At 39.8% G+C, this 17,078-nt stretch overlaps 1 protein-coding gene across 2 annotated transcripts in view; it reads right to left on the reverse strand.

The window, feature by feature from the left end:
- igsf21a (immunoglobin superfamily, member 21a) overlaps positions 1-17,078 on the reverse strand; it is a 190,156-nt gene that overhangs the window by 116,442 nt on the left and 56,636 nt on the right. For both annotated transcript variants that reach the window (XM_058054592.1, XM_058054591.1), the window contains exon 2: positions 10,125-10,237. In XM_058054592.1, the coding sequence (XP_057910575.1) occupies positions 10,125-10,237 (113 nt within the window). The remainder of the gene's footprint in view (positions 1-10,124; positions 10,238-17,078) is intronic.

The following is a 17,078-nucleotide window of genomic DNA, read 5'->3' on the forward strand; positions in this document are numbered from 1 at the left end:
TTACGCACAATTTGTGAGGGAAATTCAGGGAAAAAGTCTAAAAATCAAAGTGAATACTACCTTTTTACTATTAGAAATTTTAATCTTTTTAATTCAAATTAATAACTCATTCATTTTTATCATCATGAGGGAGCCTATCCCAGCTGTCTTCGGGCGAGAGGCATGGTACACTCTGGACTGGTGGCCAGCCAATCACAGGGCACATATAGACAAACAACCATTCACACTCACATTCATACCTATGGACAATTTGGATCGGGTCTGTGCGCTAACCACTCGACCACCATGCATCCCACCTGGATTGATATTGCTGTTAAAATGTGAGAGTAATGTTAGCACTGTTAGAAAGACCATAATTTAAAATGTTTGTATCCTTTGTGCTTCACAGATAATCCGTGGTTTTGGGAGTTGTTCAGCGGTCAGTGAATGCACCACACATATATAATGTTTGAAAACAGCCATGTATGAAATTCATAAAAAGTTTATTCATTTTCTACCGCTTATCCTCACGAGGGTTGCAGGGGTGCTGGAGCCTATCCCAGCTGTCTTCGGGCGAGAGGCGTGGTACACTCTGGACTGGTGGCCAGCCAATCACAGGGCACATATAGACAAACAACCATTCACACTCACATTCATACCTATAGACAATTTGGATCGGGTCTGTGCGCTAACCACTCGACCACCGTGCATCCCACCTGGATTGATATTGCTGTTAAAATGTGAGAGTAATGTTAGCAGTGTTAGAAAGACCATCATTTAAAATGTTTGTGTCCTTTGTGCTTCACCGATAATCCATGGTTTTGGGAGTTGTTCAGCGGTCAGTGAATGCACCACACATATATACTGTTTGAAAACAGCCATGTATGAAGTTCAAACAACCATTCACACTCACATTCATACCTATGGACAATTTGGAGTTGCCAGCATGTTTTTGGAATGCAAAACAGAGATGCCAGAGCGCGGAATCAAACCCGGGTCCCCTAGCTGTGTGGCCTGTGTGCTAACCACTCGCCCACTTGTTTTACATTGTGCAGCCTCTATTTGGGAAATGCTAAATACTAAATAAACCTGTCTAAATACGCAAAGTCATGGACAACTTGTCATAAAAAAATGTCATAATAATGTTTCTAATTAGTTTTTGGTCTATCATCATATCTGAGCAAGAATCCATTACATGTCTCAAAAGTTACAATCTAGGAAATATTTACCTGACTATAATTCCTCTCAGATAAAACTAATGGAGTTTGCTTGGTCTTCTCCCCTCATTTACTGCACAGATGCTCATTCTGGATGTGGGCGAATTTTGGTTTTGGTCATGCAGGAGAGCTCCCTACACAATTCCACCGAGAGACTCGGTAGTGCCAAGTTAGATACCCGAAAAGGCTGCCACAGGAGAGTGCTGTGCCTTCACATTAAGTGAGGTTGCTGTTGCCCGGGCAACCCTTTCCTGCAGATTTTAAACTTGGCTCCGGTTCCGGACTGTTGTATTTCAGCTCAATGAAAAAAATAGTATTAACCACAACAAAAATCACACCTTTGCAGTTTAAAGTACCCAGTGATCCAACAAGAAGTGATCAAATACATGACAAGAATACACAAAAGGGTAATTGTGTGCAGATTTTCAAATTTGAAACTTACTAATTTCATTCATATTACTGATTAGAAAACCGGTTAAAAACCCAAACAAATCAAAAGTTGTAACATAAAGTGGAAAAAAAACAAAATAAAAGGTGAAAATGCCTGGCTGATGTGTAATACCAAAAGAACAGCAACCTGTTTAGGGGAGTTTTACAGATACTAATTCTGCCCTAAGGAGTTCATCCTTTATATCCTTTATGTCACCAAGCTTTTTGAGCCCAGATTTTTAGTTTAGTTTTGTTTTTTTTTCAGGAAATGTTTTTAACTCATTCACTGCCAAAGACGTCTCCTTTCAAAATGTAACATTGACTGCCAAAGACTATTGACGTCTTTTGCTTTTTATCACAGGAGCGACAGATCAAAGTCTTATGTATCTTGTGTGTGAATTCCAGACTTGTAGGCAAAGTATTTCTGGGGCAACAGTTCTATAACCTTCTAACTAAAGTTCCAAGTTTCAGGCAGCTTATACAGGAACAGAGTTTTTCTGGCTGTGGATCTGTTTTGCGATCACAAAGGATGTGTGATGTCGGTGATGCTGTTGTTGTTCATCTAGGAATAGTTTGCACGCACGTGTACACGCATATGTCCATACGTTACACCCATGCACATATCTGTAAATAGTTCCAACACATGCAAACATCTGGAAATAGATGATTATTTAGTGTTATGTTTTATGTTACTATGTTCTACATCTGAGTTATGAAAATAAAAATCTTTTCTTCCTGTGTCGTTTTTGTTGTTTGATGGAAGTGTTGAGATGTTTGAGGTGTCACTACAACAAAAGATATGTACGTCAGTCACCATTCTGCTTGACTTTGCTTCTCTCTGCAGAATTTAATTCTTTGTTTCTTGGTCAAAATCAGGTCCTTTTGCAGGAACCAACCTATGTACTACTGCTGATTTATAAAGACCCCAAAAGGCTAAAAACAAACTTTTTTTCTGATGAAAGAAGAGAGTCTAAAGTTTATTTACATAGTTTGTAGTCCTAAAACTCAATATTCTGTGGGTCTTGAAAGTTCTGCAAAATACCCCAAAACCCTGGCCGCACTAAGCACTCGTCCATGAAAATGGCTGGCAATGAATTAGTTAAAAAGTATTCATTCATTCATTCATTTTCTGCCGCTTTTCCTCACGAGGGTCGCGGGGGTGCTGGAGCCTATCCCAGCTGTCTTCAGGTGAGAGGCAGGGTACACCCTGGACTAGTGGCCAGCCAATCACAGGGCACATATAGACAAACAACCATTCACACTCACATTCATACCTATGGACAATTTGGAGTCGCTAATTAACCTAGCATGTTTTTGGAATGTGGGAGGAAACCGGAGTACCCGGAAAAAACCAGCGCATGCACGGGGAGAACATGCAAACTCCACTCACCAAGGGTGGAATTGAACCCTGGTTTCCTAGCTGTGAGGTCTAACCACTCAACCACCGTGCCGCCATTCCAACAGTCAGCTTTAACAATCAGAATACTGATTTGGAGGGGGAGCATTTCATGCATTGTGAGCCAGTGTGGAATGCGCCGGCAATTCCATCCACGTTTGGGGTACTGGGCTCGGGGTTGGCGCTGGCCGGGTGCATGCCAAGCAGCGAGGCATATGGATGTGTTCAGTGGTCAAAACACGTGCCTATTGGTCACTCTCCGAAAGGGGATGGCACTGAAAACTTAGGTCTTATTATTCGTCTTGAATGGTGCCATGCATGATGACAAAGTTTTGTTTGACTTTTTAGGGATACATTTCCCAAAAAATGTAGTTGTAAACCAAACTCTACAACTTTACAGATTCCACTATAAATCCCTCCGGATGAGATTGGGTTTGACTTTTAAAGGTTTGCAACATTTTGAAGTAAGTCAGGGGACAGAAAGTCCCTCAGGTGGCTTCTCTATGCTTCTTGGCAGACAACAGATAAGTCATTTGCATGGCTGATATATTGTGCTTGGACCCTGTAAACAGCCTTAATGGGATTTGTCAAAATGTGGGCCAAAAGGAAATGCGAGTAGCCTCCCCCTCAGGGCCACGGTGCGAGTCGGGGGTATTAGAAGAAGATGAGCTGCGCTGAGCCTGTGTGGGCATCAAGTGTCTCATCCCACAATAACTTTCGTCTTCTTCTTCTTGAAGTTGAAATGTGTGCTTGCAGTCGGGTCAGCGCTTCCGAGTGTTTCCACATATAAACCTTGTGTTGTTCTCCAAGCAATTAAGGCAGCTGGCCCGTGTCCAAACGCAGCTGGTCGATGCTTTAACTACACGTTTCTGTGCTGACAGCATCGCAGTGAATATGTCATGGGGCAAGAACAGAAGCCTGTGTTGCCTTTGGATAGCCGTACGCCCACAAAATGACGAATGGCTGCAATCCGTTTGTACGTTGTGGAGATGGTGGAAGGAGGCATTATGGCCACTCTCAGACAAGACGGACAATGTTAACAAGAAAAGATGCATCCGAGGTTTGGTGGTGCCGATACCGATATCGAATACCGATTAAAACCATGAAACGATACCAATACCGATTATTTTTGTCTGGTGAGAGCTACTTTTACAAGATGAAAATGGCACTTTTATCATTATATATATATATATATATATATATATATTTAAAAAAATGACAAATAACCCAGGTATAGTCTGAAGTGTGTCAATGCAGATATCAGCTCATTTGCATATAAACACAATTGATATCCTTTTAACAACACTAGCCATGTTTACATGGTCCCAAATATTCCAACTCAATCGGGAAAAATTTAACCTTTGTATACACCTCATTCCGAAAGAAAAGTGCCAATCCAAATTAATATATAATCGGATTCACGAGGGTCACATATATGCTGGATCCCAGCTGTCTTCGGGCGAGAGGCGGGGTACACCCTGGACTGGTCGCCAGCCAATCACAGGGCACATATAGACAAACAACCATTCACATTCATACCTATGGACAATTTGGAGTCGCCAATTAATGTAATTGTTCATTCATTCATTCATTTTCTACCACTTTTCCTCACGAGGGTCGCGGGGGTGCTGGAGCCTATCCCAGCTGTCTTTGGGCGAGAGGCGGGGTACACCATGGACTGGTCGCCAGCCAATCACAGGGCACATATAGACAAACAACCATTCATATTCATACCTATGGACAATTTTGAGTCGCCAATTAATCTAATTGTTAATTAATCGAATTAATCTAATTTTTGGAATGTGGGAGGAAACCAGATTACCCGGAAGAAACCCACACATGCACGTGGAAAACATGCAAACTCCACACAAAGTTGGCAGAGGGTGAAATTGAACTCGGGTCTCCTGGCTGTGAGTCCTGCACGCCTACCACTTGTACACCGTGCAGCCAGAAATTCATAATAAAGTTGATAAAAAGTTCATATCATTAAATAGTTTGCTTTGTCCATCCATCCATCCATCCATCTATATTCCTCCACTTATCTGGACCCAGCCATCTCAGTAACAAAGCCCAGAAGGCCACCTCTTCCAATTGTCAGCTACAGGACATAATCCTTCCAGCATGTCCTAGCCTTCCTGGCTGTGTCTGCCCGTAACACGTCACCAGGGAAGTGTCCAGAAAGCAATCGGACTAGACGGTCAATGGGCTTCTCTTAATGTAAAAGAACAGCGGAACTATTCCAACCCAGATAAGCAAGCTCCTCCATCCTATTGTTTAGGGTGAGTCTGGTCACCCTACGGGGGAAACTCATTTCAACTGATTGTATCCTGCATCTTGCTGTTTTTGTCAATGCCCAAAGCTTGTGACCGTGGGTGAGAGTAGGAGCATGTGGTCTGGTGACCACCAGCCTTGTTTTCCTCGCTGTGGGTCCTCTGTTTATCTTTAGCTTTCTCCTACTGTGACTTTTTGATACACCCGTTCACGCCACTTTTTGTTAGGTTTTCATCCATGAAATCCTGCTTTCTTTTTCTGTTTTGTCCCTCATGGACTTCGCCAATCTTAGTGAGGTCTGTAATGATTTTTTTTCAACACTCAGTCATTCAGAATCCAAACAAAAATTACAACTCTTGTGTTTTTAGCAATCCACAGCAGCTTTTTGCAACTTGTCACTCTCGATTTTGCAGACATGGTTTGATTCCATTATCAAAATGCATTAATAATAATAATAATAATAATAATAATAATAATAATAATAATAATAATAATAATAATAATAATAATAATAATATTTTTTATTTATATTGCACTTTACATTACAGAAATCTCAAAGTGCTAAAAAGAAAGCATAAAACCTACAGTGAAACAGTAAAACAACACAACAAAAGGTATATTTAAAAAAAAATAATAATAATTATCGCAATAGGGCGATATAACAAAAATTTCTGTCGTAGGCCAAATGATATTTTTTCTGTCAATTTTAAATAGTTTCTATCAGCCATTCCAACATATCACCATATTGTGGCTTAGAATTTTGCCACTGAAGTAGAAGAACAAATAAAATAATAATAAAATAATAATAATAAAATAAATATAAAAATAAATATAAAATAATATACTAAGTACAAGAACAGATATAATATAAAATAAAAAAAATAATATAGCAAATGTTGGTATAAAATATGGTAAAATATGGTATAAAATATGGTATAAAATGTTAAAAATAGATTGTTCAAAGTCAACAAGGTTCTTCCATTGACATTTTAGATTTCTGCCTTTAAAGCTGGCCTTGTTCTGCTGCTCACTCAACCGCTTGCAAGCTGCCACATCATACTTGTGCTTTCTATTTAATTATACGTAGAAACATACAGTATCTAAGTAATGCTGGAGAGGTTAAAAAGTGCACAGACAGTTTATTTCATAAAATATGAAGCAATCTTGCTAAGACGGAAAAAGCTTTAAAGGAGTCAAGTTTGCATGCCCTTACATTTCACTTTACAGAAAAGGCCTAATTCATGATGGATGATAAAACAGACAAGTATTCAATATGAAAGGGACTCAAATCCTTTGCCGTTATCGCTCTTGTTCCGCACATAAAGTTGAAGAGCGTTTTGATTAATTGTGGCTTAAAAGGTTCTCCAAAGCGCTAATTCCAACTGCAGTCTGGATGTATTTAAAAATCCTCAAACAGAATATGTCAGGATGCAACGCCGCAAGCACTGAAATATTCAGTCTGTGCACAAGTCTTGCTGATTGGCTAAGCTTCGATTAGATAGAAGTATTCCCCAGGTGAGTGTCAGCCTCGGTTCCACTGCAACTGGAGGTAAAATGAGAAGTCAACAGTATTTAGTCAAATAAAAGCAAGAGATTAAAGAAACTTTGGCAGCCAACTATGGGCCATTGATTTATAATTTAGCAGCAGTTATGCTGAGTCGTGGCCACCCGAGAAATGGGGCCACTCTCTGCTACTACCGCTTTACTTTCCTCGTGAGAACACTTCATGCACGGAGCGCTTACTTCAACAGCAGCTGTCTGAGGAAGGAGGACACTATTTCATTCCCATCTGATGTAATTACACCATCGCATAAAGGGCCGTGGTCAATGATACACACGTGTACACGCATCTATAATGTTAACGGATCTGCTTCTTTCTGACCTTGACACGTTAACTCATTGAATGATGACCTCAAAGCAACTCGTAACAAACAACTACGGTGCCGTGATATGTCCGTGACTCACCGAAAACGGCTATGCGACACACTTTTGGGTCAAGACCCACCACTTGAAAATCACTGTTTTAAAGCAATGCTATGTACAAGTTGACTGCAAAGTGTGCCAAACAAAACAAAAGAGCAACAAAGGAAAACAAATGCAGAAGACAACATTGAAATTGACAAAAAAAAACAAAAAAAAACCCTTAAACTGTATTATGGAAAGCAGGAAGTGAACAAATGTAACATTTACTGATTGTAAAAGTACCAGATGGAGGGGTAGGATTTAATAAGCTTTGCTTCTTCCTACTCCTTTTGGACATGTGGAACTGTGAACTGATTATGTGATGCATTCAATTGTAGTCTGATGCATGTTCAAATGAAATTAAACCATTACCATTACCAAATATCAGTGTCACTATGTTGGTGTTACAACTATCATAATTAATATAAAATCAGTGCTGTATAAGCCACTATGAAAAGGCTGGCTCATTGCATGAATTGCATGAATTCAAAGTTTTGTTTTTTTTTAAACACATGTAAACACCTTATTTAGACCACATTTGACCGTTTAAAGCTCAGGTTAATATACGTAGACTATGTGGTGGAAAACCAGAACCGTCATAACAAGGAGATAAATTAATGCTACACATGCTGACACACAAAGTCCCCAATGAAAAAAAAATCTCATATAGTTATTCTTAAACTGTAGTGTTAAACTCACTTGATGGTGAGATTTAAAACAAATTTGTTGTTCAAGTAGCACGGATTTTCACACAGCCAGGTTGCATCTTGAATGAAACGGATTAAGTTAGGCATGAAACCAACTGAGGACTCAATATCGATCTATTTACATTGATATCGGGAATACTGATACCAACGATGGGATCATGATTTGTTGTATTTGGATGTGTCCGTCCACTGCTACTCAGAACACTACTACAATCAACAGACCGAATACAAAACAAACAGACAACCATTAGGAAGGCTCTTTCTAACTTTAGGGATCCTCACTGGGCCTTTGTTAAATCCGGCAAGAAAAGACGGGGCACTACACCTGAGCCTGAGCACCAAAACAGAATGGATGCGGCGGAATTTGGTGGTACTCACATGGCTCGTTTGTCAGAGAAACTCGGAAGGATTTGCTCCAAACATAATATACCACATTTCAGAAAAAAAGAGTTGGTTCAATCCAAGGACTGTTGTTTACACATTGCAGTGCATTGAAGAGTGCAATGATCCGAACACTGGAGAGACCAAGCAACCCTTACACAAACACATGGACCAATATAAAAAATGCCCCTTCAAAAAGATTTTTTTTTTTAGGAAAACAATGTCCAATTGTTGGATATGCAGAACTGCTGGTTTAAAAGAAGCCATCTTTGTCAGGCTGCAAACAGAGAAGGCCATCACCTATCACCTGCTTACAACAATAATAATGATAATACCTTTCCATTGGAAGAATGGTCACTAACGAGCTGTTTTCCCATTAGAGAACCTATTTTTGTACAGGTCAAGTATTCACCAACGACTCTATTGTGACATCACTCACCAGAGACATATATAGGGAGTATCCACACTAATTAACAAATAAAAAAGGCTGACTTGATTCAGACCCGAGTTCAATTCCACCATCGGCCATGTCTGTGTGGAGTTTGCATGTTCTCCGCGTGCATGCGTGGGTTTTCTTTCGGGTACTCCGGTTTCCTCCCACATTCCAAAAACATGCTAGGTTAATTGGCGACTCCAAATTGTCCATAGGTATGAATGTGAGTGTGAATGGTTGTTTGTCTATATGTGCCCTGTGATTGGCTGGCCACCAGTCCAGTAGTGTAGTGTAGTGTAGTGTAGGCCTCTCGGCCAAAGACAGCTGGGATAGGCTCCAGCACCGCCCGCGACCCTCGTGAGGAAAAGCGGTAGAAAATGAATGAATGAATGAATGGGAGCAATTTTATATTTTTTTTTAAGTAAAGGTATTTTCAAAAGTAATTTTATTTTGATATAACTTTACTTTCACTTTGCCTAACAGCTTGCTATGATGCACTGTTGGAAAATACTTAAGTTTCATTCTACCGAGCTGCATTCTCCAACACTTGAATGATCACTTATTACAAAAGAAAGACATCAATATAAAATGCGGATGCGTTTGGAGAGAAGTGGTCGGAGGCGTGGACAGCTGAGAGCGACACAGGGGGCAGCTGTTTCTTCCTTTCCAGCTGCGAGTCCAAATTGTTTTTGTGTTTCCGACAGACCTTCACGCAGCAAATTGCTGTTTGTCGGCTGTGAGCAATTGTGAGGAGAGTTTCTTTTTAAGTCCTTTTCCATCACTTTAAACTATGATGACAACACTTTCCAAAACTCGGCCAAAAAAAAGTGATCTCAGCGAATACAATGTTTAAACCTGAAAAAATATATATTTACTGTGTTGTCTGCAACAATTGTAATTTTATTTAGAAGAGCCAGAACTAACAGAATAAAAGAAATGCTCATAAAACCATCAAATTAAATCAGAATATTCTATATTCTTATTGAGTTTTTGTCATAAATCTTAGACAGGAAGTTTCCATTTAAAGTGCATGTCAACGAACATGCATATTAATTTAATACAGTGTTGATTTTGTGAACCAAATAAACTCCTACAAGCATACACAATTTTTTTCACTCTTCCCCAACAGAAATTTAATTACTGGCAGCAGTTGCGTGGCGTAGTAAACCGCTCGGGACTTTAATAACCGTCAAATCGCCAGCTGTGAACTATTAAGCAACGCCAACGACAGCCAGAGATGCCTCCCGCGCAGCTGGCCAAAATAAAAGCCTGATACAGAAAGGAAGCGGCCAATTCATTGTGTCACAATAAAGGTCTTCATCTCTGGAGAACATTAATGGCTCACTCACCCGATACCAAACAATCTCCCGGAGCCTTCCGTCCGTTTTGAAGTTGCACTTGAGGGTCACAGTCTCACCCACAACCACGGGAGGCAGCGGCTCGATGGTAACTGTCAAGTATCCTGCCATGACACACAAAAAAACAACATTACTATGTAGAACTTGAAGGAAAATAGCAATGATGCTGCAAGGTGTTCATGAATTTAAAGTATACAGAGCAGAAAAAGAAGCAGCTAATGACTTAAATTCCGTCCCATCTGGTAAAAACCCATTTGTGTAGCGTGAAAGGCAAGTTAGCCACCTGTGCTCAAAGACGTCCTCGCTCCTCCCAGATGACTCCAGTCATCCCTCATTCTTTATAAGTGGCTAATTGTAAGTCGTTAATGACGCCATTAATGTGTTTACTGCTGTAGGGTCTCGGTATTTATTAAGAGAAGATACATTGTGACGCAGCAAGTTTGTTTGAAGTGACAGGAATGGGAAGCTTGAGGAGAAACATCACTGAGGAACCATTGCTAGTAGTGTTCACAGTTGGTGTGGGATCAGTTCCCGAAAAATTGCTCCCGACTTTAACCCTGAACGGGAAAAGTGGTCAAAAATAGATGGATGGAAACTATCCTTAATGGCTTTCAAATATTACTTAGACTACTTATCTGTCAGGCTAGCATGCAGGCCTCACAGCTAGGAGACCCGAGTTCAATCCCGTGCATACATGGGTTTTCTCCGGGTACTCCGGTTTCCTCCCACATTCCAAAAAGTAAATCATTCAATGGGAAATTTAGCTGGAGAATATTTTATTCATATGCTTATCATTTTTATGACACACATATTGAAATGGAATAAGAATATACAGCTGGAAGAAAAATAAAGTGAATTTGGAACTTTGAAATTTCTGCATAAATTGGTCAGATTTAGTCAGATTATTATTTAAATCACCAGAATAATTCTTCCTAAACTAACACCACACATACAATTATATGTTTTATTTTTCTTTCGTTTGACAGTTACTATGATACACATACATAATGTCATTGTATGGTCATATCACCTCGTACTTTGGTACGGGACAAAAAATTAAAAAAATTCAAAATTTAAAAAAAAAACAACTTTAACGATATTATGAAAGCAGGAAGTGAACAAATGTAACAGTTACTGATCGTAAAAATACCAGATGGAGGGGTAGGATTTAATAAGCTTTGCTTCTTCCTACTCCTTTTGGACATGTGGAACTGTGAACTGATTATGGGATGCATTCAATTGTAATCTGATGCATGTTCAAATGAAATAAAACCATTACCATTACCATTACCATTACCATTACCATAACATTCATAGGAAAGGAAGTAAAAATTTAGTGAACCTCTAAAAATGTGAAGGTGACTATAGGGGTGTTATTTCATGGGCTGCAGGGCTCTAATAATAATAATTAAAAAATTTTTTTTAGAATGTCATAAACAGGTTTGTATGCCCTAACTACAAAAATATTCAATTTATTAATACTGAATCCTACTTTGTGGAAATTTACTTATCTTGGTCGGGTCTGGAACCAATTAAGGGCTGTTTTATTAAAACTTACTATAACGCCCCACAATATGATTTCAGAATCCCCTCAAATGAAGAAGATGGCGCTCCTTTAAAGTACAATATTTGAATGATCACGGCGTCCACTGGTGTTGGTGCACAAATACATTGTGGACAATTCAGTGTGACATCAGTAAAACTTGGCGTTGCCAGTACTGGAAACCATGCAGGAAAGGAATGGGAATTTTCAAAAGAGCAAATTGCACGGGTGATGCACTCGTCAGGGTGGTTCACGTCTGGAGGAGTCGGGGCACATGCAGGCGGCGTTACACTCACTCTCATTCCCACGCAAGTCAATCGCGGTCACGTCATCCAAACGGCTCCTTGAATTTCACGCACAGTAATTGCTTATTTTTTTTTCTCTCTTTATGCCAGTCGACCTCATGTACTCTGAGGCTAAAGGGGGGCATATCAATAAAGCAAAAACAAAGACCCCAAAGGCCGTGCTTTACCATCAGTTGCAGCATAAACAAGGAAGATATTTGTACTCCTAAGTAAGAGGACAACGTTCAATACACCTATCTATTAGTGCAGCTAATAACGGTAAATTACCCTCAAACTTAAGTCCATTTATGTGTAAGCAGGTGTGGAGTGGTCGGCCAGAGGGCGTTTAATTGGCGTATATTAGCTGCTTGTAGAGGCCCTTGTCTTGTTTTCATCTATCACAACAACATAATCTAATGAGGGCTGCAAACTCGGCGTTCCGCCATTAATAATGCCAATTTGCTGAGCTGCAACGGGCAAACAAAAGACATCCACTGATGGGCCAGAACCCAAATATGTGGATTTTTTTAAATTTATTCGGGGTGGCGGGTTGTGATTCATGGTAGTGTACCACCTTTTACTTTATCTATGTTGCAAAGCAGCTTAAACTAAGAGATAAATTTATATAGTATTAATGCATGTTGCTACATTGAATAAAAAATATGTTTTTTGTTTAAAAAAGTGACAATTTGAATGTTTAATCTCAAATTGAATTGTGAAAGGACAACAAATTAAAAACACCATGCCTCCCCAGTGTCGCACAGTTTAAAAAAAAACAACAAAAAAGAAGCATATTTACAGCCAATATCGAGTCAAAATTAATATTTTACAGTCAAATAAAAAGGAAGTTGCATCTCTTCCCCTTCCCGGATGGTTTATTAAAGTTTTAATACATTATTCAGCGAAGAGATGAAAGGCTAAAATGTTTTTGTAAATGGAGTCGGGTAGGGGTTGTAGACTGATTGACCATTTTTAACATCAATTTGGTCTTTAAATGCGTCAAAATAAGCTCAGGAAAAAGAGTGAGTTGCAACTTCAACTATTTGGCTACATTTACATAAATATGCTATGAAGTGTGGGCTTTTCATTAGATGTTATTCACATTTGCACAAACAATGCACAACAATGAGCAGTTGATGTTTGCTAAATACAAGGATGAAGAGTCTTGAACCAGTCATGATGTGCTATATATATCACTATATTGACACTTACTATGGTACCCATTATGTCATTGGATGGTCATATCACCTTGTACTTTGGTACGTGACAAAATAAAAAAAAAAAAAAAAAACTATATTATGAAAGCAGGAAGTGAACAAATGTAACAGTTACTGATTGTAAAAGTACCAGATGGAGGGGTAGGATTTAATAAGCTTTGCTTCTTCCAACTCCTTTTGGACATGTGGAACTGTGAACTGATTATGGGATGCATTCAATTGTCATCTGATGCATGTTCAAATGAAATTAAACCATTACCATTTGCGGCACAGCTGAGGTGCATTTGTGAGTTTGCCGCTGTCTTTGTCCCTCAGTAATTCAGCCAGTTTCAACGATTCCTGTGGCGCTGCTGAACTTAAGTGGCCATGGTGTTATCCTGTATATTGTAGCGCTAATTGCACCACCATTCATACTAGAGGTGTCAGATTTAGGCTCAAAGTAACAATAGTTTAAATGGATAGTTCAGATTCTTGTACATTAAGTTGTAGGAGGGCTACACGGTGCGCGAGTGGTTACCACGCAGGCCTCAGAGCTAAGAGACCCGAGTTGAATTCCACACTCGGCCATCTCTGTGTGGAGTTTGCATGTGCATGTGTGGGTTTTCCTCTGTTTTCCTCCCACATTCCAAAAACATGAATAAATGATAAAATAAAATAAAATAAAATAAAATAAAATAAAATAAAATAAAATAAAATAAAATAAAATAAAATAAAATAAAATAAAATAAAATAAAATAAAATAAAATAAAATAAAATAAAATAAAATAAAATAAAATAAAATAGCTGAGATAGATAGCTAGACAGCTGGGATAGGCTCCAGCACCCCCTGTGTACAACAGTAAAGGTGACTTCGCACCCATATTGGTACTGGGAGTTTAGCTTCTCAAAACAATATCCGTTCAGAATAATAATTGTAGTAAAAAAAAAATGCCATATCCTTGTCTCCTGTCCATTAGTGTGTATGTGATGAAGACGATCCATCTTCCGCAGATGTGGAACCCACACCTAAACAAGATAGCCTCGGCGCTCCATGGAGCAAGTAGATGCCATCAAAACCTTAATGAGGCATGACACAGTCTATAATCATAATTTGGACTGCATTAAGCATAGTGGAAAATATGGAATCCTCACATCCCATCACAGACTCTGTGATCTTGCAAATTGTGGTGTTTTTGTGTTGATATAAAATACAGAAGCTTTAAAATATAAAATTGTGAGAGGTGCTTGATCAACAAGACATAGATTTGACCTCATCATTCAGACTGAAAGGTTAATTGGTTTGGTACAATATAATAATCCAAGTCGATATAATAATCCAAATCTGTGAAATATTGCAAAAACTGCGTACCTATTTTACTTTTGATGTCAATAACCACCATACTGGAGCAGATATATTTTCATTAATGGGCTTCTGGCTTGCCTAAAAGCTAACTGATGGAAAATTCTTAGTCGTCAAAAGAAGAAGGAAATGAACAGCCACTGACTGACTTTTAATCTCCACGACCATTAACGGAATATAATTCAAAATCCTATTTAGTTTTATACAACAATCAATGCCAGTTTGAAGATCAGAGGGAAATTTGACCACTGACCTTCTGATCTGACCTTTGATCTTAGCAAACTTGTGCAAACTTTGGAACAGAGCCTATTAAAGTTTAAAACATGTTTAATGAGTTTAGCTATCCCTGCCTCAGCTCGACTTGTCTCAGTTTAAGTTAGCATTTTTGCTTGTTTGCTTTTATTCAGTTTTACTGAAAATGGAGACCCGTGTTCAATCCCACCCTCGGCCATTGTCCATAGGTATGAATGTGAGTGTGAATGGTTGTTTGTCTATATGTGCCCTGTGATTGGCTGGCCACCAGTCCAGGGTGTACCCCGCCTCTCGCCCGAAGACAGCTGGGATAGGCTCCAGCACCCCCGCGTGGTAGAAAGTTAATGAATGAATGAATTCGAGCTCCTGGTGCTTTTTTTGAGCATTTTGCGGGTTAAGCAAATGTCAACTGAATTTTGGGGGTTGGAGCCTATCCCAGTTGTCTTCGCGAGAGAGGTAGGGTGCACCCTGGACTGGTGGCCAGCCAATCACAGGGCACATATAGACAAACAACCATTCACACTCACATTCATACCTATGGACAATTTGGAGTCGCCAATTAACCTAGCATGTTTTTGGAATGTGGGAGGAAACCGGAGTACCCGGAGAAAACCCACGCATGCACGGGGAGAACATGCAAACTCCACACAGAGATGGCCAAGGGTGGAATTGAACCCGGGTCTCCTAGTTTTGGAGTCTGCTCGCTAACCACACGACCGCCGTGCAGCCAAGAATTGTCCCCTTATTTAAATTATGTATTTTTAAATATTGAATTTGCCAGTTAAAAGTGTATCATTTTCAGTCTACAAAGTTAAAGTTGTATATCGATGGAGGTGCCAGTTTGGTACCAATCCCAACAAGGATCCATACGAGGAGGTCTGCCAGTCGAGGAAGCATTTACCTGCCAAGTCAGCTTCATGAGCGTCAGGACCACAAGCCATGCTACATTCCATAAAGTCCCAGGATATTAATTAGCATAAATTCAATTAATTAAGGACGCAAAGTTAGTCTTTGCAATATGGAAGCATAAAAACCACACAAGGTGAAAGAAATTACAAGGCGGCATAAGCAGCTTAGGAAGCGGTGTCGGGAGAATCAGAGCGTCAGACATTTCATGGCTGCACCGTTCACAAAGGAGGAAACATGAATCCGACTGGGACCTCGGATGTGAGCAGGATAAATGTGCTGTTAACTTGTGTATTTCCTCTGGAGAGCTGACGACATAATCATGGAACTGTTCTTATAGATAGATAGATGATTAGATATTGTACACAGATTTCTTGTTTTTATTTTTGTCATTAACAAATTAAAATATTAGTCAATGACAACACAGCCGAATAAAAATGCAGTTTTTAAATGAAACCTGTTATTATTCATTCATTCATTTTCTACTGCTTTTCCTCATGAGGGTCGCCGGGATGCTGGAGCCTATCCCAGCTGTCATTCATACCTTCAAGGTATAACATATAATAACAAAGTAACAATAGTTCAAGGTATGAGTCGCCAATTAACCTAGCATGTTTTTGGGATGTGGGAGGAAACCGGAGTACCCGTAAAAAACCCACGCATGCACGGGGAGAACATGCAAACTCCACACAGAGATGGCCGAGGGCGGGATTGAACTCGGGTCTCCTAGCTGTGAGGTCTGCACGCTAACCACTTGTCCGCCGTGCAGCCCTCCCCTGAATCATTAAAAAGGTCAAATAATTAACTTCATTCATTCATTTTCTACCGCTTATCCTCATGAGGGTCGCGGAGGTGCTGGAGCCTATCCCAGCTGTCTTTGGGTACACCCTGGACTGGTGGCCAGCCAATCACAGGGCACATATAGACAAACAACCATTCACACTCACATTCATACCTATGGACAATTTGGAGTCGCCAATTAACCTAGCATGTTTTTGGAATGTGGGAGGAAACCGGAGTACCCGGAGAAAACCCACGCATGCACGGGGAGAACATGCAAACTCCACATAGAGATGGCCGAGGCTGGAATTGAACTCGGGTCTGGATTGGATTTTATTAACATTATTTTATTGATATAATTTCCAAACATGAAAAAAATCCATGGGCTGGCGACCAGTCCAGGGTGTACACCGCCTATCACCCAAAGACAGCTGGCATAGGCTCCAGCACCCACCGCTACCCTCGTGAGGAAAAAGCGGTAGAAAATGAATGAATGAATGAATGAATGAATGAATGAATGAATGAATTTTATTGATATAATTTCCAAACATGAAAAAAATCCATGGGCTGGCGACCAGTCCAGGGTGTACCCCACCTATTACCCGAAGACAGCTGTGATGGGCT

The sequence above is a fragment of the Doryrhamphus excisus genome, chromosome 18 (assembly GCF_030265055.1).
Source record: "Doryrhamphus excisus isolate RoL2022-K1 chromosome 18, RoL_Dexc_1.0, whole genome shotgun sequence".
Lineage (NCBI taxonomy): Eukaryota > Metazoa > Chordata > Actinopteri > Syngnathiformes > Syngnathidae > Doryrhamphus > Doryrhamphus excisus.